General features: G+C 42.3%; 1 protein-coding gene across 6 annotated transcripts in view; it reads right to left on the bottom strand.

The window, feature by feature from the left end:
* Positions 1-23,878, bottom strand: part of RFK (riboflavin kinase) — a 36,341-nt gene extending 12,463 nt beyond the window's left edge. For 2 of the 6 annotated variants that reach the window (XM_073021516.1, XM_073021517.1), the window contains exons 1-4: positions 22,596-23,878; positions 20,909-21,060; positions 17,963-18,065; positions 3,607-3,699 (exon numbers count right to left, since the gene is read on the bottom strand). In XM_073021516.1, the coding sequence (XP_072877617.1) occupies positions 3,607-3,699; positions 17,963-18,065; positions 20,909-21,060; positions 22,596-22,698 (451 nt within the window). In that variant the 5' untranslated portion in view covers positions 22,699-23,878. Of the gene's footprint in view, positions 1-3,606; positions 3,700-14,921; positions 17,774-17,962; positions 18,066-20,908; positions 21,061-22,595 lie in introns of those variants that run through there. The other 4 variants (XR_012094753.1, XM_007969536.3, XM_073021519.1 and 1 more) reach the window with 4 other exon arrangements.
* Positions 23,879-26,487: the final 2,609 nt, after the last annotated feature.

Here is a 26,487-nt window from a genome sequence, read left to right as displayed (position 1 = left end):
GGCTCATTTCCCTTTGGCTGTAACAGTCACAGGCATGACACTTCATCATATTCAGTCCCAGGTTTTAGTGTGGGGAAGCTTGGGGACCTACCACAGCCAATAAAACTCCTTTGGAAATCAATTTAGCAAAATCAAGTCTTTTAAGTGTTTGTTCTATTTGAATTCACCAGTTCCACATTTTAAAATATTATAAGCAGAACCAGAGCTTTCACAGACAAAATGTTCATTTTTGTATATAAAACTACTTCATAACATTTTAAACGTAAGTTTATAAAGACTATACAAAATATGCTATGATAGTTACATATAATAAGCAAGATATAAAAGTTTATTATGTACATGACCATTTCCACTGTATTTTTGCAATTAAAAAAACTAAAGCCCTGTGTTGATTATGCTAGCTAAACCGTAGAAAGCAAAGCAAGACATATGATCTGCCCTCAAAGAGCTTAGAAATTAGGGGGAAAAGCATATATGTGTACAAATTGCCACAATATGAGAGAGAATGCGAGCATTGCAATAATTCAGAGGGCGGGGGAAACAAAACATTGGAACACAAAGAAAGGGAAGATTAGGAAAAGCGAATTTATTCATATACAGGCTCTTTTAGAAGAAAAGTTGAAAAAAGTGTTTAGGAGAATAAAAGGATCTTCAGAGCTTAGTAACTATAGATGTCAAGTCTCTAACTTGACTTTCCTGACGTCTATAAAATGACAAGCACTTTTCAAGTGAACTTGAAATCACAGGTCAATTTCAACTCAACGTGATAATGGACATTAGTCCCTGAACCAAGCCAGGCTCCTTGAAGTTGGCAGAGGCAAGGCAAAAGTAATAAGTAATGTCATCAATGGAACCTATTTTCTCTTGTCACCTTAATTTTCCTTTTCTTGTGATAGTTTTCCAAGGAACCGATGACCCCTAAGAAGTGGGAAAGTTCCACCAGTGTCCAAAGACATTGGCCCAGTGCCAGCTTAACAAACTATACCCACACTTCGATTTCAATAATTATATCCCATTCTGTTCAAACATAGAGTATTCCTAAGTATAAAGCTCTTCTCTTTTTTAAATCTCAGTGGTCTTTCAGCTCAGCTTTGTTTTTAAAATATCAAAGAAAAGGCCAGGCGCAGTGGCTCACGCCTGTAATCCCAACACTTTGGGAGGCTGAGGTGGGTGGATCACTTGATGTCAGGAGTTCAAGACAAGCTGGGCTAACACGGTGAAACCCCATGTCTACTAAAAATACAAAACTTAGCCGGGCATGGTGGTGCACGCCTGTAATCCCAGCTACTTGGGTGGCTGAGGTATAAGAATCACTTGAACCCAGAAACCGGAGGCTGCAGTGAGCTGAGACCTAACCACTGCATTCCAGCCTGGGCGAGGAAGTGAGATTCTGGCTTAAAAACAAAAAGAGATAAACCTCAGTAGGTGATGCCATGATTAGACTTATCATTCCTATACAGTATTTCTTTTTATATAGAGGGCTTGGCATAACAGAAACATCATGAGTTTGGGTGGGAGCCAAAGATTCCTGGGATGGAATTTCAGTTCTGACATTTGCTGATGTGGAATCTTGGGCAAGTTACTAAACTTCTGATTCTCTGTTACATGTGGAAAACTTGCATTCCTGACCTCCCAGAGTTGCTGTGAGGAATGAGATTCCACCATCAATACTCCTGTTATGCAGAAGGGGTTCAGTGGTAGTTAATTTCCCCTCATCCCTCCCACATAATTTTAGTAGCTGTGCAGCTTGTTAATAGTCTTCCTTCCTGGAATCTGTTTTGACAGGATTTGTGAAGCAAGATTACATAAGGGAGAGAAAAGTAGATTTGACTTCTCTATAAACTCAATCTGGAACCAAACACACACCCACTCAGCTCCTTTTAATAAGACCTTCCTTTTTTCCTCCAAAAAGCAATTACACTCTAATGAGTGGTTTTAAATAACTAGATCATTAACTAGATTTTCCAACTTGATTTCTCAGCAGATAGAGTAACAAAAAGACTGCTCGTTCAGAAACCCAAAATGAGTTGCTTCCGAACCAGGAGAAAATAAAATGCATTCTTGACTCAAGTCATCAAGTCTTGGTTAAAGCGCCAGAAGATCAATAAATACACTGGCCAAGTGCTTGACCTCTAGTGAAATGTGTTTATCTCCCCTACAGCTTTTTACTCTCCATAAGGCAACCATAGCTGCATCCCAGCAGGATAGTCTCTTGATAGAAATCCTGTTTATACCTTGATCATCCAAGAAAATCCATGCATCTACAATGAACCCCTCCTTTCTCTCCAAGTTGTGAAAAACTTGAATGTTGGAATTTGGCTGCGATGCCACAGGCAATCTTAGGAGTGTGCTGATGACATTGGAAAAGGAAGGAGAACAATGACCCAGTCTTCCTTGTAGGTCAGTTTTACTTTGAATGCATGTAGAAAACCCCTTAGGATGCAGGATTTGAAGAGTGCCCTGAGAAAAGAGTTGGAAAAACGAGCAGGTCTGTAGCATGGGGGTGAAAAGTCATGAAGGCATCTTTCTTTGTCTCATTCTGCCCTCAAATGGCTGTGAGTTAGGGACAAAGTTGCAGTAGATCACGCTCCCACAGGGCAATTCAGCCAGCCAGGGCCTTGCCAAAAGCAGCAGCAGCCTGGACTTTAGACTTCAGATCGGAACCACAGTTGTGCAATCGGGGCAGGCAGAGGCAGGAGATTAGGTCGGACAACCAGGTGGAAGCAAATAAGAAGCCACGGACTGGGTGTTGCCGGGTAGTCAAAGGGCTGTATTTGGTCTGGATTTGAGAGTCTAGGTCTCAGGCCAACAAGCTGATAAAGGTGGCTTAAACCCTGTTTTCAGCATTGATCTGTTGCTTTAAAAAGAAAAAAAAAGGGACACAGAAACCAAATCAAATTGCTAATCAAGCAGTGATGAGTCAAAGGCAGAATCCTTGACAAAGGAGTTCTCAGCTGGACTTCGTGATGTGTATCCCTGGGCTGTGGGCAACCATGAGGGATCTCTGTGACCGATGCTCCAAGTTGCTCCAAGAACAGTGTCTCTCTCTTCGTTGGCTTGTGATTGGAATTTTTATTCCCCGTGATCCCTTTGGCTAAACTCCACACTGAGTCCTTTATTGACTTTGTAACTTCCTTTGCAGCGCAGCTGTGTAACATCTGGATAATTTTTTGTACTGTTTTTCTGCTGATTTTCACTTAAAGAGATGTTTGCCTATCAAATCAATTTAATCTCCTATAGGTGTGTTTCTGATGGCCTTAAATAGACTTGCCTCCTGACATTTGCTCGTGAGGGTTAAAGGAGGTTATGCACATGAAAGTCTGTCCTAAACTATAAGTTGCTACACCAATGTAATTATTGCCTTGTTCACCTGTTATCCGTCCTGGGTAGGCATGCCACTTGTACTGTAGAAACTGGCAGAAATCAAACAATATTCTCAGACCAACCATCTGGATTTGGCTTCTCAGAAAACTAACAAAGTCAATTGGTAGTGGCAACATAATCTGTGGGGCCCAGTGTAAAAAGTATTACAAATCTCAAGATGGCAGCAGCAGCACATGGGACCCATACAAGCACCAAGCCCTGGTCAGACATGGTGGTACATACCTGTAGTCCCAACATTTTGGGAGGCTGAGGGGGGTGGATCCCTTGAGCTCAGGAGTTCAAGACCAGCCTGGGCAACTTGGCGAAATCCCATCTCTATAAAAAACACAAAAATTAACTGGGTGGGATGGTGCACACCTGTAGTCCCAGCTACTTGGGAGGCTAAGGCGGGAGGATCCTTTGAGTCCGGGAGGTCAAGGCTGCAGTGAGTCGAGATTGTGCCACTGCACTCCAGCCTGGGCGACAAAGTGAGACCGTGTCTCAAAAACTAAAAATAAGCATGAGGCCCTGTGTTGCTGATTGCCCAAAGGACACACCCATGGGGCTGACCCTGAGATTCAATGTACTCACAGCACTGATCAGCATGCAAAATGCATCAGCTACTGCATCTACCTCCACCCACAAGTGGATCAAATAATTTAGTACCAAACGTGGGAGCTGTGAGGGGAGGCGAACAGTTCTTTAAGATCTACAAAGCATGTAAGCGCTGAGGAAGATGGCTTGATACGGAAGGGGAAGAATTTCTTTTCAGGCATAAAAAGCTTAATTAAAAGCCAGCTGGTCTTCAAGTCCAGGATATCTTCATTCCCATTTCAGCTCCATGTGACACTGACCAACTCATCTGACATAATGTACGTGGGTATGCTTTGTGAGTTATAAATGTGTAAACGCGCATGACAATTAAGTGTCAATTTTTACTGTTGCCCTTTCTAAAGGTAGTTCTTGGCCCTTTTAGGAGACACACACACTTTCTGACCCTCGGCCACACCAGTGTCGTCACTCTACAGCCTACAGCGCCATACTCTTTCCAAAGCAAAGTCGGGGAGGGCTTTATTGCCCCAAATCACAAATCAGTCTTTTTTTTTTTTTTTTTTTTCCATTTCTTTTCTGGTTCTCACTCCCTCTGTTCTAAAACAAAAACAAAACAAAACAAACAAACAAACAAAAAACAAAAATAAACCACCCTGTCAATTGGTTAATTTCCCATGCAACCTTCTTGGAAGTCTGCGACGCTTTGAAGAGTAGGGTGTAGGAGGAAGTGTTGGCCCTGCTCACCCCCCCCGACCTCCCTGGGCTGTGACGTCAGAGCTCTATTTACATAGCTGAGGGACTGGGAATGCCGGAGTGGAAGGAGGAGGTGATGAACAATTCCGGAGGACACACCACATCCCTGATTTTCTTTCCTGCTGGCTTCTCAGCTGCTCCAAGCAGCAAAGAGAGAAGAAATCATAAGGTTCTGCTCTGTCATTTGGAGCCATCTGTTTCCTTTTTCCTTCCCTAGAAACTTTTTTTCAATAAACAGTATAAAGGAGACACCAGAGGATGTCTACAAGACCAAATTAATCTTTCTTCAAATGTAGACTTTTGGAAACCTTTGGCATTTACAGAAAAAGTCTCTGATGCTGCTGTTCTTTCCTCCACATCTCAAAGGTACTAGAAAAGATCACATGATTTGGGAGGCCAAGGTGGGCGGATCACCTGAGGTCGGGAGTTCGAGACCAGCCTCACCAACATGGAGAAACCCCGTCTTTACTAAAAATACAAAAAAATTAGGCAGTTGTGGTGGTGTGTGCCTATAATCCCAGCTACTTGGGAGGCTGAGGCAGGAGAATCGCTTGAACCTGGGAGGCAGAGGTTGCGGTGAGCTGAGATCGCACCACTGCACTCTAGCTTGGGCAACAAGAGCTAAACTCCGTCTCAGAAAAAAAAAAGAAAAGAAAAGAAAAGATGACATGATAAGAGGCTCCCTTATTTACTGCATCTGGCTGAGGTAAAGAGAGCTGATGATTCTTTCCAGCAAAATGCACTCAGTATATATTTTCTAGAGGCCAAGGGTGGTGGCTCACACCTGTAATCCCAGCTCCCACTTTGGGAGACTGAGGTGGGAGGATCGCTTGAGTCTAGGAGTTCGAAACAAGCTGAGTAACACAGGGAGACCCCATCTTCCCCCCAAAAATGTAAAAACTAGCTGAGCATGGTGGTGAACCCCTGTGGTCCCAGTACTTGGGAGGCTGAGGTGGGAAGATGACTTAAGTTCAGGAGTTTGAGGCTGCAGTGAGCTACGATCCTATCACTGTACTCCAGCCTGGATGACAGAGCAAGACTTTGTCTCCTAAACAAACAAACAAACATCTATTCCCTAGGCACCTACAATATGCCAGGCACCACGTGGGGGTGATGGAGATAAAGTCAAATAAATTGGAATTTCTTTTGCAGACTGTATGTTCTTCAAGGTCAGGGATATTATCTTATTTCATTCTGTACCCCTAGCACATAGCAGAATGCCAGCATGTAATAGCTACTCCATAAATACTTGAGGAGTATGTATTTGCTCACAGAAATCATTGTCTTGAGCTGAACAAAACTGGATTGTGCACATAATTTAGGGAAGAATTTACTGTATCTTTAAAATCACGTTGTTATCTTTGGCCATGAGAAAAAAATCTCCAGGAGGCAGAAACAATTGGCATTTGTGAAGCACATACTGTTATTTTAGGTACCATTAGAAGCACTTTGCATGGATCAAATAGTTTAATCCTTTTAATCATCCTAACAACCCTATGAGGTAGGCACTATTGTTATCCAGGTTTTATGGATAAGACGTTAAACCACAGAGAGGTAAAATAACTGGCCTGGCTCCAGAGGCCTTGATCTTGATCTCCCGTATTGCAGCTGCCTAATCCCTCCAAAACCAAGCACAGGGAGAACAAAGTAAAACAGGAACTTTCACACTTTTTTGGACCACATTCACAGTAAAAAAAATAAAATTTACACCAACACCTATTTATAAAACTGAAGCAAAAGTTTCAGGAAACACTATCCAACCAATGTGTTTTCCAACACATTCTAGTTTATTTATTTATTTTTTTAAAGATGAGCAAAATCCACTAATTTGATTTCCAAATCTATAGCTTGAGAAACTCTAGGTCAGGGAAAAGGGCCCAACACTGACTGGCTGACCCCGAGCTTGCTGTGATGAAAACATTTTCTCTTTCTGAACTTTCCCTTCTGGGGCAATTCAATTACAATGTCTGTAGTGTGCCCGATGCCTCCTTCAGCAGACTGCTTCCAAGAAGCATTTCAGGCCCTGAACTTCTGGAAATCTTTCCTCTGCCCCTCTTCTGGGTCACTTTACCTCTGCACGCTGCCATCTTGAATGGAATTTTCTGCAAATGTGACTCCAGTCATATCTGCAGACCTGGTCCGTGGGAAGCAGGCATCTTTGTCCACCCTCAACCCCCTACATTGAGGGTGAAGGTGCTGCCTTCTCTCTTCCTGCTCTGTTCTCTAAGGCCAATCCAGCCACAACTTCCCATACAATTCTTATGTCCCACCTCCTAAGCTAGGGGGACACAAGTCAAGCTCTCTGATTGATACTTGAAGGGGACAGAGGCGGAGCACACTGATATCTCCAAAGGAATTCTCCCTCCCTCCCCTCTTCAACTTCACTCCTTTATAAATTGAAATTAGTTATGGGCAGAAAGGGTTTCACAATCTTTTTGCATGACCTGGATTTTCTAGGACTTGGAATGTGTACCAATTTGCATCTATTACAAAGATTTTTCCCTTGGCAGCCTCTTCCAAAAGTATGAAGAAATCAAGGGCTCCATTTTCACATCATCTTACAGACGGGTAGGCGTTAAGTGGAGGAAACGGGAAGAAATAAGCAAAGGCTTGGAATCTGGATAAGCAATCAGAGTTTGGGGATTACTACGGAACATGAGCTTGCTATGGAGAGTCCAGGTGTGGTAAAACTCCACAGGGAACAAAAGACAGCTATGAGTCAAAGGAAAAGCAACAACAGGTAGGCCAAGAAGCTTGCCAGGGGCTTAGATTTAAATTTACTCTCTCCTGGCATTAGTTGACCATTCTGGTCCAGTCTGTGCTCTGGATCCTTGTTACATCCCAATTCCTCCAGGCTCAGAGACTTTGTGCCTGTCACAGTGTATCAGGTTGATTAAGGCTTGTGTGTCTATGAAGTTTCTGCCTTTTTGCTGCCTCTGCTAAAAGGTTGATCTCCAACTTTGCTAACTTTAATCTGGTGCCTGAAACAATCCAGCTAGCAGGGGCAAGAGCCAAGCAAAGGATGAACGGACTTGTCCTGCAGAAGCTGAACTGGTGGGCCTGCAGATCGTCCTCACTTACCCTCCAGCATCCACAGCTCACAGGGACCCAAGTCTCAGATGTTCACAACTCCAGGGCATGGCAGCTAAGCCTGATTCTACTAAGATGATGTCCCTCTGAATGTGAGCGGAAAACTAAGATTCAACGCTCAGCTCTGAGGTATGTTGGCTACATGGTTTGAATTGGTCTCAGTTTATCTTTGTCTTTCAGTTTCTTCTGAAGTGCAGTAACAATGACATCTAGCTAGATGATTCAGATGTATTGTGATGAACAATGAAGTGATATAAAGAAAAGCAAATTGAAATTCTTGCTGCTACAACTGCTGAAATTTACTGGTTTAGTAGATGAAATGGAGAAAATATACTCACTCACATGTTGAATCTCTATGGTGAAACATGGGGACTTTTTTTTTTTTTTTTTTTTTTCGAGACAGGATCTCACTCTGTCACCCAGTCTGGAGTCTGGAGTGCAATGATGCAATTATGGCTCATTGCAGCCTCTATCTCCTAGACTCAAGCTATCCTCCCACCTTGGCCTCCCGAGTAGCTGGGACCATAGGCACACACCTCCACACCCAGCTATTTTTTGTATCTTTTGTAGAGACAGGGTTTCACCATGTTGCCCAGGCTGTCCTTGAACTCCAGGATCAAGTGATCCTCCTACCTCTGCCTCCCAGAATGCTGGGACTATAGGCATGAACCACCATGCTGGCCTCATTTTTCTTTTTTTAAAATTTTTTTCTTTTTCTTTTTCTTTTTTCTTTTGAATGTTCAATGTGCATCTAGTTATCTTTGTTTAACTTTTCAAACGTTACGAAGAACGAGATATCTTCAATGTAGTTAAGCTGTGGCAGTAACAAAGCAAGACTGTCTAAAAAGGAAGACTGTCTAAAAAGCAAGACTGTCTAAAAAGGAAGAAAATAAACTTTCCAAAGAGCAAAGAATCCAAGGTAACATTGCCTTCCGTCTTCTAAAATTTCAAAAACATACTCAAACCAAATCCACAGAAAATACTAGAGAACAGAATAAATCAGCTGGTCAGACGAATGGCCAGGGGAAACGTCTGGTTGTAAAATATGCTGAGAATCTCAGAATCTTAATATTAGGTTTTGTTGATTTCAGGAGATAAAATGTAAAATAAAATAAATACTTCATTTGGCAGAAATTCTGTACTAGGTGAGGAGTCATTAATAAATTTGAAATATCCTCAAATCAGTAATCAAAACAATTCCCCGGGCAACCCTAGAAAATATTTTGAAGGCTCAGAAAGACCTAAAGGGACTCTGAAATGAGCCTGAAATTCCCATGACTGACGTGTAGTTAGCAGCTGGTATATGTTTACGTGGAGCCAAGCAGAACTCACACCTGGGAATCTGCTCAGTGCCCTAGAGGTAGTGACTCCTAGGCTTGACATGGACTGCTTCCAGTAAAGTGCTTGAGGTGCTGCCTATTATGTGTATGTTGTTGACATGAAAATAGAGAATGTGAACCGTGAGGGAGGAGGAAGGAAGTGTAACTAATCAAACCAAACAGAAGTTAACCTAGTATTTCTTAGCATTGGAGGCCTTTTTACGCAATGAAGTCTTCTAAGGAACCCATATATAAAACAATTAGTGTGACCTGAGTCTATGGGCGAGAATAAGTCAATGAATAAAAATAAAACAATTAAGAGTGCTGCACAAGCCAGGCGCAATGATCCAGACCTGTGATTTCGGCTCCTTGGGAGACTGAGGCTGGAGGATCACTTGGGGAATTTGACGCTGCAATGAGCTATGATCACGTGACTACACTCCAGCCTGGGCGACAGAGCAAGACCCTGACTCTTTAAAAAAAAAAAAAAAAAGGGCTGAGCACAGTGGCACGTACATGTAGTCCCAGTTACTGAGAAGGCTAAGGCAGGCGGATCCCTTGAGCCCAGGAGTTCTAGGCTGCAGTGAGCTATGATCATGCCACTGCACACCAGCCTGGGCAACAGAGCGAGATCCCATCTCTAAAAAAATTTAAAACAAACAAATGAAAAATATTGCTGTCTTAAGGTTGGGAAGGGACAGAGATCCGTTTGTTTGCTCATCACCAAGACATTTCCGTGAGGCCCCAGGGCTCTTTGTAGAACGTTTCAAAAGTCACAGTTCTAAGTAATTATAGTTACTGTAACTGAACTAATTTAGTCCTAAGCTTCCTGCAATCAAGATAGAGAAACACTATGGACTGCATTTCTCTTCTTCTTTAGATTAAAAAAAAAAGTTTTAGTCAGAATGTTAAAACTTTAGTTTACCTGAAACATGTTAGTTTCAGGTAAAATGCTCAATACATTTTCAGATGAAGCTGCTCAAAATTAAAGCAATGAGTCCAATGGTTAAATGAAAAAAAAAGTACAATTACTATCTTCTCTGTTTCCAGACTTCATAGACCCTCATAGTTGTTTTGTCTAATACAGTGGCCACTAGACACATGTGGCATTTACAGTATTTATTGATGAAACGCTCTCTAAGGATTTATTGATGCAAGTAAAGAAATGCTCTATGGAGTATACGTGTGGGTTTTTTCCACATTAATAGTTGGGCTCATTAAATTTAGAAGTACTTTACCTGAAAAGATGTCTAAAAACCGAATGAAAACATACTGGGCATGAAATTTGCAAATACAATATCCTGTTTAAGTTGGCTGAGCATGGTGGCTCACGCCTGTAATCCCAACACTTTTGGAGGCCAAGGCAGGTGGATCCCCTGAGGTCAGGAGTTTGAGATCAGCCTGGCTAACATGGTGAAACCCCGTCTCTACTAAAAATACAAAAATTAGACAGGCGTGGTGGCAGGTGCCTGTAATCCCATCTATTCAGGAAGCTGAGGCAGGAGAATTGCTTGAACCTGGGAGGCAGAGGTTGCAGTGAGCCAAGATTACGCCATTGCATTCCAGCCTGGGCAACACAGCGAGACTCCATCTTAAAAAAAAAAAAAAAAAGTTCACCCTGGTTGCTAAGTGAGTAGATTTTAAGTGTTCTGCCCACAAATAAATGAGGTTAAAAAAGCATTCGATCTTTTGCTACTAAGTAAAAGAATATACAATATGGAAGATGTAAAGAAAAAAGTTCACCCCATGTTCCCAACTTTCTGAACTCTCGAAATACATAACTTTTTTTTTTTTGATACTCTGTCACCTAAGTTCGAGTGCAGTAGCACGATCTTGTCTCACTGCAACCTCCACCTCCCAGATTCAAGCGATTCTCATACTTCATGATTCATGATCTCATGATTCAGCCTCCTGAGTAACTGGGATTACAAGCATGCACCACCATGCCTGGCTAATTTTTGTATTTTTAGTAGAGGCAGTGGTTTCGCCATGTTGGCCAAGCTGGTCTTGAACTCCTGGCTTCAAGTGATCCACTGCCTCGCCCTCCCAAAGTACTAGGATTACAGATGTGTAAGCCACTGTGCCTGGCCCATAATTAAATTTTTAAAGGCTAATTTTTCTTTTCATCAAGATATACCTGCATATAGTTTGAAGAATCAAATTGTTCTGCAAGTTATATTAAGAAAAAGAAACATTCACCTGTCATTAACATCACATCCCACTTCCCATTTCTTAAAAGCAACCAACTTCAAACCTTTCAGCTATTTAAGATCTATCTGCCTAACTCTGTGAGATGCTTACATTGCTGCTTGTTTCCAGGCAAGGCATCTATCTACTCATTCTCACTAACGCAAGATGAGCAGTTTGTCTCCAGATCCCTCCCTTCTGTTGCCACCCCTGCATACTTCCCATTTCCTCCTCCTCCAGTTAATAATACACACAACATTTTGTTACATAAAAAGTCAGTGCTGTAATTCTATGACCATGTAAATGATAGTCATACCTGAGCTATACAGAACTTTTTTTTTGAGATGGGCTCTCACTCTGTCACCCAGGCTGGAGTGCAGTGACACCATCTCCACTGGGTTCAATTCCCCTACATCAGCCTCTTCAGTTGCTGAGATTACAGATGACTGCCACCACACTCGGCTAATTTTTATTTTATTTTATTTTATTTATTTATTTATTTTGAGAGGGAGTCTCACTCTGTCACCCAGGCTGGAGTGCAGTGGCGCGATCTTGGCTCACTGCAACCTCCGCCTCCTGGGTTCACGCCATTCTCCCACCTCAGCCTCCTGAGTAGCTGGGACTACAGGCGCCCGCCACTGCACCCAGCTAATTTTGTTTTTTGGGTTTTTTTGTATTTTTAGTAGAGACGGGGGTTTCACCATGTTAGCCAGGATGATCTCGATCTCTCCACCTCATGATCCACCCACCTCGGCCACCCAAAATGCTGGGATTACAGGCGTGAGCCACCACGCCTGGCTAATTTTTGTATTTTTAGTAGAGAGTTTCACCATGTTGGCCAGGCTGGTCTTAAACTCCTGACCTCAAGTGATCCACCCACCTCGGCCTCCCAAAGTGCTAGGATTACAGGTATGAGCCACAGCGCCCGGCCTATACAGAACATGATTTGTCTGTACACAAGGATAAAGCTTGATGAATTTTCTAAGGGAGCACACTAGGCAACCATTGCCCCAACCTAGAAATAGGACAGTAAAACAGAAGTTCCCAACACCCTTATGATCCTCCTGTCAACCCTGTCCTCGAGAATCAACCTCATCTTTATTGCTGTAGATCAGCGGTCCCCAACCTTTTTGGTACCAGGGACCAGTTTCCTGGAAGACAATTTTTTCATGGACGGGTCGTGGGGATGGTTTCCATTTGAAACTCTTCCACTGCATTGGATTATTGTAAGGAGCGAGCAACCTAGATCCCTCGCATGCATAGTTCACGATAGGGTTTGCGCTCCTGGGAATCTAATGCCCCCGCTGATCTGACAGGAAGAGGAGCTCAGATGCTGTATTAGTCCGTTCTCACACTGCTATAAAGAACTGCTCGAGACTGGGAAATTTATAAAGGGAAGAGATTTAATTGACTCAGTTCCACATGGCTGGTGGTTCCCCCCCCCCCCGCCATGATTCAATCACCTCCACCTGGTCTCTTCCTTGACAGGTGGGATTAGGGGATTGTAATTCAAGATGAGATTTGGGTGGGGACATAAAGCCTAACCAGATCAGGTGGTAATGCTCACTCGCCAGCAGCTTACCTCCTGCTATATGGCCCAGTTCCTAATATACTAATCCATGGCCATGGTACAGATCCATGGTCTGGGGTTGGGGACCCCAGATGTAGATGGCTTTTGCCTGTTCTTGAAATTTATATACATACTTATTTTTGCAAGGTGTCTGGTTTCTTTTACTGTTCTTTTTCTAGCTTTTTGAGATGAAAGCTTAGATCATGACTCATCTTCCATCTTGTCTAATAGCATTTAAAACTATAAATCTTTTAAGTGTTAGCCGCATTCTCCAAATGTTTGTGTCACATATTATCATTCATTACAAAATAGCTTTACATTGTGACATTTTTGTATTTTTATGCCTAATTGATTTCTCCATTGCATTGTGTTCAGTATGTTCTTTATAGCAGTCCTTAGAAATTTGCTGATACTTTTATATATCGTAGACAATAGCTGCGGTTGGAATCACTTGATTAGCTGATAATAGTCATTCTCCAAGATTTAGCAAATTTCTGTGCAGGCTAAACAGATATAATAGCGGCCTCTATCCTCAAACTGTCTGCATTTTTTTTTTTTTTTTTTTTTTTTTTTGGAGACAGGGTCTCCGTATGTTGTACAAACTGCAGTGGCTATTCATGGACATGATTAGACTATACTGCAGTCTCGTCCTGAGCTCAAACTATTCTCCCACCTCAGTTGACCAAATAGCTGGAACCATAGGCCCACACCACCACATGCAGCCCATCTTTCAGGATTTTTGATGATGACTTCTCCAATTTTCTGGAAATGTAGCATTGTTGTGGTTTACTATCCTGGCTTCTACTTGGCACTTGTAATGGTCAGGGAACCTAAGTGGAAATTCTGACAATAGTCAAGTATGTCTAGCTCAAATATACACATGGGAACAAGTAAAATAAGCACAGGGCAGGTCCAGGGACTTACTGAGCTGCCTGAGAAATGACAAGCTGGGGTTCAAATTCCATTTATGATCTGACCTAAAAGGAAGCCAATTGTCAAAGAAATGTCGAGTCACAGCCACATCAGAGTATCAATGGTGAATTTGGAGCTCCTAGCAAAGTCATAGACTTAAGTCTCATAGTTCACCAATTCTCTTGTTTAATATATATTTAACCTATCCATTGAATTTTTAATTTCAATTTTTCTTTATAACTATACATTCTATTTTGGACAATTCTCAATTATCTGCCCAATTTTTACTTTACTTTAAATTTTAATGGAGACAGGATCTTACTATGTTGCCCAGGCTGGAGTGCCGTGGCTAGTCACAAGTGCCCGTAACAGCATACTACAGCCTTCAATTTCTGGCCTCAAGTAATCCTCCTGCTTCAGCCTCTCAAATAGCTAGGATTATAGGTGCATGCCATAGCACCCAGCTGCCCAATTTTATACACCTTGCCATTTTACCATTTTTGTTACTCTTTTATTTCATTATACATATTAAACAGTCATTTCAAATTCTATATCTGATAACCCTGGATCTGCCATCTCTGTAGAGCTTATTCTACAATTTGTTTCTGCTAACTTTTGTTTATGATGGCATCTTTTTTGGCAGAATAGTTTTGTTTCTTGGCTCCATCTCTGAAGACCGGACTTCCACTTCCATCTCCCAATCAAACTGCAGGCTTGTAAGCCTCCATAGTTGAGGAAGATGGGAGTTCTGGGGATGAGTGTTCAAAGAGTACCAGCATGCAACAGAGAAAGGCACGTGAGTTCCAGGTTGCTGCTTACAGGGTTGGTAGCAAAAGACAAGACGGTTACAGAACTCTGTTTTGGGGCAGGAGTTACGCAAGGGAACCCAGACCTATCCATACTCTTCTGGCTCTTCTAACTCCAAAATGTAACGGGAACCCTTACTCTCAGGAAGTGGACTTTAGTAGTGATGCCCCGTGAATGCTCTCCAAATAAACCTCAGTCACTGTGTTGCAGACATAAAACACAGGGAATCCTGAAGGCAAGGCCCTTTGTTGTAGAACTACAGCTGTCCCCTATATCTTGCTCTTCAGGCAACTTAACACACTTAGAGTAGCAATCATTCAATGAATTCGAAATACATAAAGTAAATGATTCAAGCTGACACAGGGAAAGAAAAAATATCACTTAGTCAAAATTTATTTCAAGGCCTGAAAACATTCAGACTAATCAAAATGGTACTACTGTAACTTCTTATAACACATAATATAAAAGCTTTTGAAAAATATAGACACAACCCCTCAACAACACACTATCCGATTCTCAAAAGCAATGGCTATTTAACCAGATGTAAAGGGACAATAACATATCACAGAACTTTCACACACCTAAAGAGCATTCAGCAGCAAGCTAGTCAGACAAAACAAACACAAATATTTTCACATTTCCCATGTTTGTTTTTAACTTTACTTCATAAAGCCACTGACAATTGAGGCTTCTTTCAAGTATAAGATTTCTAAAATTAAAAACTGTTTTTGACATATTTTTATAAAGAAATAAAAAGCAAACACAATCCAACTGCATTTATATGAGTCCCTCTTCTCCAACAGCTTTAGATGTTTTTCTGAATACTTTTTATACAAAATAAAGTATTTTTATTAAAATCAGTTCTAATTCATTTATGCAGATTAGGGGAAAATGATTCATAATAAATTAACTTTAACATTACCTTCTATCTGCTTCTACCTCTATCCTCCCCAATCAGCACCAAATCTGTTGCTACAGTGAACAATGATGCAATGTACTGTTGAACAATGATGCAATCTGTAATCTGAATTTCCCACATATTAGTGAGTAGGAGGAAAAATCCACAGTATGAAGGCTATTAAACTAAAACTTTATGCTCTTCCCTCAAGCTATAAGTATTCTTTAGACTAGCATTAAATTACATCGTGCATATACAACTACACCTGTTTAGATTTGCCTTGGAATATACTTAATTTCAAAGCCTTAAATATTAAAAATAATTTTATAACTATTTCATAGTTTAACTGGCTCTTAAATAGTTTTGCTGGGAGGGGAACATTTTGTGTTCTTTAAGAAATTAATACATGTAAATGTGTTCACTTAAATCTTGAGAAAACCTAAGGATGAAGTCTGTTGTTTTGTTTTTCCTAAAAAAGGAAAAAAGAACAAAAGAAAAATGTTGAAAAAGAATATTTACTGTTAAAAAGAAGAAACATTATCCAGCAAAAAGGAGACATATAGATTTGAAAACACATATTTTACTGTCTTCAATGGCAACAAAAAACAGGCAGGGGAAGTCCAGAGGACTCAGAACTGAAGCAGCTCTATACAATAATGAAGGTGGTACAATGTGACTGTAAAGAAAATGACTAAAACAAAATTTTATAAACATCTTCATGTTTGTAATGTATTAATGCCCAAAATACCAAAATACAAAGTCTGAGTTTCTTTCTCACAGGTTTATGATAAACTATCAACCTTTTATTTAATGCATTTCCTTTTTTTTTTTTTATTATAGAGATGGGGTCTCGCTATGTTGCCCAGACTGGTCTTGAACTCATGAGCTCAAGCAATCCTCCCACCTCAGCCTCCCAAAGTGCTCGGACTGATTACAGGTGTGAGCCACTGCACTTGGCCTTAATGCATTTACTTTTATAAGCCTTCTCTGTTTAGAAGTACACACTATACAAGTACATATATGCTGGTATTTTATCATGAAAATTTTAATTTTCATCTCCAACTAGTGACTTGCTTTTTTACCCATACTTACACACATGTAATACCTTTCTAGTGGTACATTTTAATCAATATATATTTTTTAAATCTCGATTTTTTAACTGAACCTTTTTCGTGCTATGACATGATGGCCTTAATTTAACAGTTGAAGCATGATATGGTAACTACGTTGTACTGTTCAAACTAATTCACAACTGTAGCAAAGTGTTTGATTTTTAGTATATAACCAAGACAAGGCTGGACAGTAATAAACACAGAAACACTAGAAAACAGTGAATGAATAAATATGATTTTTCATCAGTGGCCATTCATTATTTTGCTTTTAGAAACCTGGAAGAAATTGTCTTCTTTGACTTTCAAATGTTCTGGTAAATCTAGTTGTTTCTTAGCTTCTTCAATATCACCTTGAATTGCTGAAATAAGTGACTCTGCAGAGAGAATATACCAGGTAAAAATGATGAAAACCCGTTAACATACTCTTTACTACTCCTGTGTTTAGCCTCTCCTAAAAACTCACAGGCTGGCAGTATCTCTGGCACAGGGTAGATACCCAATAAATGTTCGTTCCATCACTCCTTCCAGGCCTAAGTCAATGGTACACAAAACATATGTCCCTAGGCCAGACACAGTGGCTCACGCCTGTAACCCTAGTACTTTGGGAGGCTGAGGCGGGCATATCACCTGAGGTGGTCAGGTGTTCAAGACCAGCCTGGCCAACATGGTGAAACCCGTCTCTACTAAAAATCCAAAAATTAGTGGGGCGTGGCGGTGGGCGCCTGTAATCCCAGCTACTCAGGAGTCTGAGACAGGAGTATCACTTGAACCTGGGAGGTGGAGACTGCAGTGAGAAGGGGGCCACTGCACTCCAGCCTGGGCAACAAAGAGCAAAACTCTGTCTCAAAAAAAAAAAAAAAAAGGTATGTCCCTAATCTTATAATTTAAGAGAAAGGCACAGGCATAAATGTATACCGCAAATATCGAATGGAAGAAAAAAGCATTCACTATTCTTTTTGGTTGGTATTTACACTTGTAAAAGAAACTTTATAAGAGTTAAAACCATCACACTGCACTAATACATACCTGATAACATTTGTTTCAAATGTTCTCTGATTTATTATAGCTCAAACTTCACGCATTTTGCAAGACTTCATTAACTTCATACTGCTGGAGAGAAGCAGCCAGCCTGCTAGGTTCGAAGCTAGGCTCCGTTATTTACTATGTGACTTTCAGAATGTTACTTCATCTCTCTGTGCCATTTCCTCATCTGACAAATAGGCAAAATAATCCCTCACAGGTGAAAGAAGATAAATTCATGTAAAGCACTTAAAATGGTGCCTGGCATATATTAAATGCTCAAATATTATCTGTCCTGCCATCATTATTACTGGTAGTAGTGGTAGAGGTACCTGCGGTAGCAGTAGTAATATTTAAGAAGATCAAAATAAGAACTTACCTAAAGAATCAAAGTTCTTTTCTGGTCTCAGGTAGCCAACAATGGCGACATTGAGGATTTCCCCATAGAAGTCCTCTTTGAAGGTATGCATGATATGTGTTTCCTATAGTCAAGACATGTTAGAAAGAGTGCTATCGCACTACAGTGTACTGAAGTTTGAAATATATCTTCATATTTATGGTGAGTTAATTTAAATGAAACAATCAACACTCCTTAAACTTTTAAAGATTTACCTTAAAATCTAAGTGCAGTTTTTCCTAAATTTTCCCAGCACTCCTGTTTGTGCCCCAATCTTATAAACATAACTGAGTGACAGGTGGCAGTGTCTGGCATGATTTGCCATTACTTAAAAACAAACAAACAAACAAACAAAACTGACATGTATCCAAGAAGGTAAATATCTTATCAAGGTGAGAAACCAGGACACCAAAGACGGAATGAGCAAAGTATTAAAAGACGGTACTACTAAACTAGTTGTAAGGTCAGGATTTGCACACCTCTGACACACAACACGTATGGAAACTTCAGAGTTTGGCAGAGCTGAGGATTGATGGGGCAGGAAAGCCATGTAGCTTCCTGATCAGGGAGTGAAGCGGCAAAAGGGTTCAGGGCACATTAAAGCAAAATGCTGCATGAGGTAGAAAGTGCCTCAGAAGCTAGTTCAGCTAAATCATCGGAGCAGTACCATGGTTAAGAGTACTGATTTACAGTCAAAAGTCTGGGTTCCCACACTTGGTTAGCTGTATAACTAGCTTCCATGGGGCTCAGTTTTCTCATGTGTAATGGGCAGAGGGCGGTTTGAGTTAGAAGATACATAAAGTACACCACGGCTTTGGGGCCACGAACCAATATATCTGACGTGTATTCTTTCTTTTCAGTAAACATTTGAATAATAAAAAAGAAACTAAGATATGTAAGACCCGTCAGGCACAGCAGGTCACGCCTGTAATCCCAGCACTTTGGGAGGCTGAGGCAGGAGGATCGCTTGAGCCCAAAAGTTTGAGACCAGTCTGGGTAACATGCAGAAACCTCATCTCTATAAAAAAAAATTAAAAATAGCCAGGCATGGTGGCACATGCCTGTGGTCCTTCCTAGCTACTCGGGAGGCTGTCATGGGAGGATCACTTCAGCCCAGAAAGTTGAGGCTGCAGTGAGCTGAGACTGCACCATTACACTGCAGCCTGGGTGGCAGAGCAAGACCCTATCTGAAAAAACAAAACGAAACAAAACAAAACTCTGTTCTTCAACACACCATTGAGTTAAAAAAAAAAAACAACAAAAAAAAACACACAATGAAAGCAATATGTAATATAATACACAGTTCCAACAAAGGAAGTGGACCTAGATATGTTACTAAGAACTTATTTAAGGTAAGATAACACTTTTTTTTTTTAAAGGGCAAAGGTCTGGCACAGGCACTTCATAGATGTGTGTTACTGGCAAAGGCAAGCAAAAGTTCAATTTTCTGCTGGTAAGATACGCCTATGTTTCAAATTCAATTTTTCCTAACACTCAAAAGGCATTCATGCCTTAACTGGCTGTATAACAACATTTTTGTTATCTGAGTAGCTAAAGACAAATTAGTCATGGGCTATTGGTCCCCTCCCCTTCTTTTCCTTCCTCATTCAATAGAATGGTATTTTGTGATCTTTCGGTTGTTTTCCTTGTCTCCAAAAAATAATTTTCAAATCATTAATATTCAAAAATAACTGAAATACTCAGGAAAACGTTAAGTAGTTCTGGGTCATTACTATTGCTTATGCCAGCATTTAGCTCTGTAGTTTTCCAGCAGTGACACACTTCACTTCTATTAACTCCACACAGAACAAAATGTAGCTTAACTGTAATTTGTTTTTGCCACACATTTGAGCTGACAGAAGATTCAGCCAAATCTAACAGATAAAACACTGAAGTTGTGGGGTCCTGTAAAAAGAGTAGGGCAGAAAAGTATACCCTCAGGTAGTTTAAAAAGGAAAAAGAAAAGCATCACTGTGGGACTGTATCAATAAGCGCCATCCACCATTCACGTAGTAACCTGTTTTATCTTAAGAGGGTGACCAAGTAATTGATGCATGAAGTAAACGGTGAATGAAGTGCATTAATTGTGGCAAGCTCAATTTTATGAAACAGGCTTTTAAATCATTTTTATCTTTGGTAAAGTGAGTCTTTCACAGACAGCAATTATCAAAGTCAGTATTATCATTTTGGTTTGTAACTCCACTCTTTATTTTCTACATAATTTAAAAAATAAATGCATTAAAAAAAACCAATCATTCATCTTTGTTATTTGGTACCACAATGTATAAGGATGTAATCTGAGCTGGATGCAGGCAGCGGCATGCACCCATAGTTCCAGCTCTCTGGAGGCTGAAGGAGGAAGATTACTGGAGCCCACGAGTTTGAAGTCACAGTGTGCTACAACCTGGCCTGTGAATAGCCACTGCACTTCAGTCTGGGCAACACAGTGAGCCCCCATCTTAAAAAAAAAAAAAAAAAAAAAGATGCAATTTGTGAGTTCTGTATGCTATTGAAATTAAGTTGGTATAAACTTTTAGAATTTCAGGATGTTAAATATAAACCCCATGGTAACCACAAAGATAGTATCTATAGAAATACACAGAAAGCAATGAGAGAGGAATTAAAATGTCACTACAAAACAAAAAAGCACACTACCACAAAAGGCAGTAATAGAGGAAATGAGGGACATAAAAGTTATAAGGCATATAAAAAACAAATAGCAAAACAGTAGATGTCCCCCCTTATCAGAAATTACTTTAAATGTAAATGAGTTAAACTCTCCAATTAAAAGGCAGAGATTGCCCAAAATTCCAGTATTTGAACTATGCTGTGATTACCATTGATAAGCTATTTCTGCAACGAATACTGCAGTATATTACTCTACGTCATCATACCATTTTCAGTTACAGAGCAAAATATAATGCTTACCATAGACTTCTTCGTATTCTTGTAATATGGGTTCCATCCTATGCTCACCACCATCTTATGGACATCTCCACTTCCAACACTGGCCCAACCATAGTAAATGCCAGTGGATATATCAGCTGGAAGATTATCTACTACTTGCTCAGGAAAATTAGCTAAACAACAGAAGAAAATATTTTGAGTCTTACAAATTTTGTATTAAATGTCTGTAGCCGAGTGCAATGGCTCATGCCTTTAATTCTAGGACTTTAAGAGGCCAAGGCAGGAGACTCATGTTGAGCTCAGGGGTTTGAGACCAGCCAAGGTAACATAGCGAGATCTTGTCTCTACTAAAAAATTAAAAAATTAGCTGGGCAAGGTGGCCTGCACCTATAGTCTAAGCTACCAGAGAGGCTGAGGCAAGAGGGTCAGTTGAGCCCCACAGATGGAGGCTGCAGTAAGCTATGATCGCACCACCACTGCACTCCAGCCTGAGTGGCAGAGCCAGACTCTGTCTCAAAATAATAATAATAATAAACAAACATCTGTAAAAATCACATGCAAGGCTAATGTAAATCATTACATTCACAAAACTCCTACAACTTTGCCTATAATTATCAATCCCATCCTTACATTTTCCGGCTCAGATTTCCCTCTCATATTTATGTGGATAGGTTATGAATAAAGTACCAGGTAAGTATATAAAGCTCTCCAAAAAAAGCCATACTCTGAGTAGTAGGCAAAAAACAAGTACCAGAGTAGATGGATTTTTTTCAGATCTGTTCTTTCCTAACCAGGTACTGAATCACTTGAAAAGTTTCTTTCTTTTTTTTTTTTTTTTTGAGACGGTGTCTCACTCTGTCACCCAGGGCTGGAGGGCAGTGGCATGATCTCACCTCACTGCTGCCTCCCTCTCCCGGATTCAAGCGATTCTCCTGCCTCAGGTTCCAGAGTAGCTGGGATGACAGGCACGCGCCACCATGCCCGGCTAATGTTTGTATTTTTAGTAGAGACGGGTTTTACCATGTTGGCCAGGCTGATCTCGAACTCCTGACCTCAGATGATCCGCCCGCCTCGGCCTCCCAAACTGCTGGGATTATAGGCGTTGGCCACCAAGCCCGGCCAACGTTTCTTATTTTTGAAATACACAAGCTCAAGGCTGACTTAATAAGTCAAGACGCAGCCCTGGCATGTATTTCTAAGGATGAATTACAGTCAGGTCTCAATTATTGAAATTAAGGTAGACGGACCAAGAAGGTTAGCTGACTCTCATTCAACTACATATGTTATCATTTGGACACCACATAATTACAAATTAAAAACAAAACCACCTTAGAGCCGGTTTGCGAGTTCAGCCGATCTGGCCCACGATACGTCTCCAATGGACAAGACAAGCGCCATGCTTGACCAGCTGTACCTCGGCTGGCCAGGGAGGCGTGAACCACGGATCCCGCGATTCAACTCCGGCTTCCCGCTCTCACCACCCCTCAACCCCGTCTCCGCGGAGCTCGGAGCCAGAAGCAGGGACCAGCTCCCTCAACCTGGCCAACGGTCCTCCGCCGCAGACAAGGGGATCCCGGAGGAGGAAAGAAGGGTGTACCCTCTGCCCGCGGTCCGGAGGCCCCACGACCCAGTCCCGAGTCCCCGACTGCAGTCTCTCCCCGCTCCCCACGTGACCCGGCCCGGGGGACTCTGGCCGCCCTGCTCTCACCTGTGGGGATGCCCAGCTGCTTGGAGCCGCGGCCGAAGCCCCGCACCACTTGGCCCCGGCAGAAGTACGGCAGATGCCTCATAATGCAGTCCGCTCGGGGCATGGGCTGCGGCCCGGTCTGCGCGTCTTGCGGGGCCGCCGTCGACGCGGTGCCCAGACCCCGGACCAGTCGGGGGGCAGAAGCGTGAGCTCTGCCTGCCGCGGGGGCGCAGCAGGGGCCGCACTACGCCGACCACACGCCGCGGCGGATCCCTGATGCCGCCGACCCAACAAATGCCTCCCGGCAACTCAGAAGCTGCGTCTCCGCTGGCCGGCAGCTGAGACATGCAAAGTAAGTGCCGGGTGTGGGCGGGGTGTGGGGAGGGGGCGGCCCGACGCCCAAAGCCGGCCTCCGCGCTGCCGGCGTGCGCTCGCTCCCTCAGCCCAACTCCCCGAGCCAGCTCGGCTTCCGTAGCCTCGCCCCCACCAAGAGCCCCGCCCGCCCGCCGCTGCCGCGCCCCGCGGCGCCCAAGGTCAATATCCTGGGTTTCGTTTCACCTTCAGGCAATGGGAACTAAAGTGGAAACCCCGTTTTCAACCTGCGAGCTGCGAAAGCACCATTCTCGAACAATTCTGTTTTTTTTTTCTCCTTCCTCCTGTTCATAACAATCCGGAAGCCAAAGCGAGACGCTCTTTAGTTTCTTGGCAACCGCTGGATTGAACGTCAGGCATCACTCGTTCCTTTAGCTCTTTAAGTATTTACTAAAGCTCCAAAATTCAGCTCAAAGATCGCCTCTTCACAGAGGCTTTTCTCCTGGCCGCCCTACCGGAAGTGGTCGTCCTCCTCCGGGACCATTGACCACGTTCTGGAGTTACTAATATATTCGAATGTAAGCTCCAGGGGAGCAGTCCCTGTCTGTGACGCTGATAACCCCAGTTACCGAGATGGGCGGTGACTGTCCCCTCCAGGCTGTCTCCTTGACAACTTCACAAGCCGGATAACAGGCCGTGCCGCTACTGCAGTGCAAATAGAGGCCTTCGGACCCTCGGAGCTGTAAACACGCACGCTCCTAGGGAAGTAGCTCTGGGCTCACTCACAGGAAAAGCAGGGTGCAAGGTTATAAGAACGTGCATCCTTTTACCTCTCAAAGGTAAAAGACAAAGAAGTTTTTAAATTTATTTTTTTTTTTTTGTCTCAAAGACAAAGAAGTTTTTAAATTTATTTTTAAAAGTTTTAATCAATGTAATCCAGAGAAGTTTGTTTTTTTCTTTTTTGGTCTATACGTTTGTATAAAATTCTGTCCAGACCGTGTAGTCTCTTTCTACCTTACATGTATGTATCTCTGTTAATATTTACCTGATATTAAATTTATGTTCTAGGCCAGGCGCGGTGGCTCACGCCTGTATTCCCGGTAGTTTGAGAGGCCGATGGGGGAGGATTGACTGAGCCCAGGAGATCGAGGCTGCGGTGAGCTATGATCACGCCACTGCACTCCAGCCTGGGTGACACAATCAAAGAACTAGAGAAGAGGAAGGAAGGGAGGGAAGGGAAAGGAAAGGGGAAGGGAAAGTGAAAGGGAAGAAAAGGGAAGGGAAGGCGGGGAGGGAAGGGGAGAAGGACCCAAAGAAGCTGTTATGGTTAGTTACTTATCTATACGGAATTAAACAAAGAATAATGAGAATAACGATAATAGTAATACCGGTAGTAACAGTAGTAATAGCAAGTTGTGAAAAGCAATTAAATTATCTGGAGATGCTTAAGAGTTATTTTAGCAAGGTCTGTACAGGATTCTCTCACTCTTGACTCCCGTCCTTAATAAGAATGTTGCATTCCTTCTAATATAGGGAGGATGTCTCTCACATGGTAATTGCATCTGCTTCTAACAAACAGAGAAGAGGTCAGAATGATTTTTTTGTATTTACTGTTTTTCAAGTGCTTGTAATTCAAAATAGTCAATATGCAAGAATGGCATGTTTTTAACTTCATCAGCAGTGATATACCAAATAAGAAAAGCCTGGAGGTGAGAACTTGATAAATCATCCCTGGGTCTTACTCCACTAAGCCCTGGGTTGCAAGAAGGTATGAGAATTAAATGAGATAAAATAATTAAATGAGTCATAGGAGGTAAATGAGGAGTGGTGGTTTTAAGAATAGAGAAAATGCTAAGGATTTTTCACACTGTCTCGTGTAATCCTCTCATCAGCTTTGTTGGAAAGCGTTAACCTAAACGTATAAAAAGGACGGGGTGTAGTGGCTCACACCTGTAATCCCAGCACTTTGGGAGATCGGAGGCGAGCAGATCCCTTGAGCCAAGGAGTTCAAGACCAGCCTGGACAAAATAGGGAGACTTCCGTCTATACAAAAATTTTAAAATAAAAATAAGAAAGAAAGAGAGAAAAAAGAAAAGAAACAATAAAAAGGAAAGAAGTGGAGAAAGTAAGAAAGAAAATTTTAAAAATCAGCCAGGGCCTGGCACAGTGGCTCATGCCCGTAATCCCAGCACTTTGGGAGGCTGAGGCCAGTGGATCACTTGAGCTCAGGAGTTGGAGACCAGCCTGGGCAACATGGTGAAACCCAGTCTCTACAAAAAATACAAAAATTAGCCAGGAGTGGTGGCGCTCGCCTGTGGTCCTAGATATACGGGAAGCTGAGGCACTTGAGAGAGTGCCTTAGTGAGAGAGTGCCTCACTTGAGAGAGTCGCTTGAACCTGGCGGCAGTTGCAGTGAGCTGGAGATCGCGCCATTGCACTCCAGCCTGGGCCAGAGAGGGAGACTGTCAGCCAGGTGGTGGTGGCTCGTGCCTATAGCCCCAGCTATTTGGGAAACTGAGGAGTGAGGATCGCCTGAGCTCCAGAATTTGAAGCAGCAGTGAGCTGTGATTGAACCACTGCACTCCAGCCTAATGACAAAGCAAGACACAATCACTAAAAAATAAATAAATAGGCCGGGCGCAGTGGATCTCGCCTGTAATCCCAGCACTTTGGGAGACCGAGGCAGGGGGATCACCTGAGGCCAGGAGTTCAATACCAGCCTGGCCCACGTGGCAAAACCCCCATCTCTACTAAAAATACAAAAATTAGCCAGGCATGGCAGTGAACGCCTGTAATCCCAGCTACTTGGGACGCTGGGGCGGAAGAATCGCTTGAACCCAGGAGGCAGAGGTTGCAGTGAGCTAAGATTGTTCCATTGTACTCCAGCCTGAGTGACAGAGCAAGACTCCTTCTCAACAAAAATAAATAAATAAATAAGGAGAGACTTGTAGAATGTTTAAGATGAAATAGGCTCCAATCTTTAAAACTACCATTTACATGTCAAATCATATGGGTAATTACTGTGTAATCAACATAGGATACAGAAGAAAGAATTATTATTATTTTTAAAATTATTTATTTATTTATTTGGTTTTTGCCAGAGTCTCACTCTGTCACCCAGGCTGAAGTGCAGTGGTGCGATCTCAGCTCACTGCAACCTCCACCTCCCAGGCTCAAGCGATTCTCCTGCTGCAGCCTCCCGAGTAGCTGAGACTACAGGTGTACATCACCACGCCTGGCTAATTTTTGCATTTTTAATAGAGACAGGTTTTCATCATGTTGGCCAGGCTGTTCTGCAACTCCTGGCCTCAAGTGATTCGCCTTCCTCGGCCTCCCAAGAAGGAAGAATTCTGATCATTTTCTACCACTGCTCAATAGCATTCAATGGCTCCTCCCCTCTGAAGAATAAACCCTCCAAGAATTGTACTTCTCTTTTTTTTTTTTTTTTTTTTTTTTTGAGACGGAGTCTCGCTCTGTCGCCCAGGCTGGAGTGCAGTGGCGTGATCTCGACTCACAGCACGCTCTGCCTCCCGGGTTCGTGCCATTCTCCCGCCTCAGCCTCCAGAGTAGCTGGGACTACAGGCGCCCGCCACCGCGCTCG

The sequence above is a fragment of the Chlorocebus sabaeus genome, chromosome 12, assembly GCF_047675955.1.
Source record: "Chlorocebus sabaeus isolate Y175 chromosome 12, mChlSab1.0.hap1, whole genome shotgun sequence".
NCBI classification, from domain to species: Eukaryota; Metazoa; Chordata; class Mammalia; order Primates; family Cercopithecidae; genus Chlorocebus; species Chlorocebus sabaeus.
Note: the sequence above shows the minus strand (reverse complement) of the source record. Positions and strands in the feature narration are given on the sequence as shown.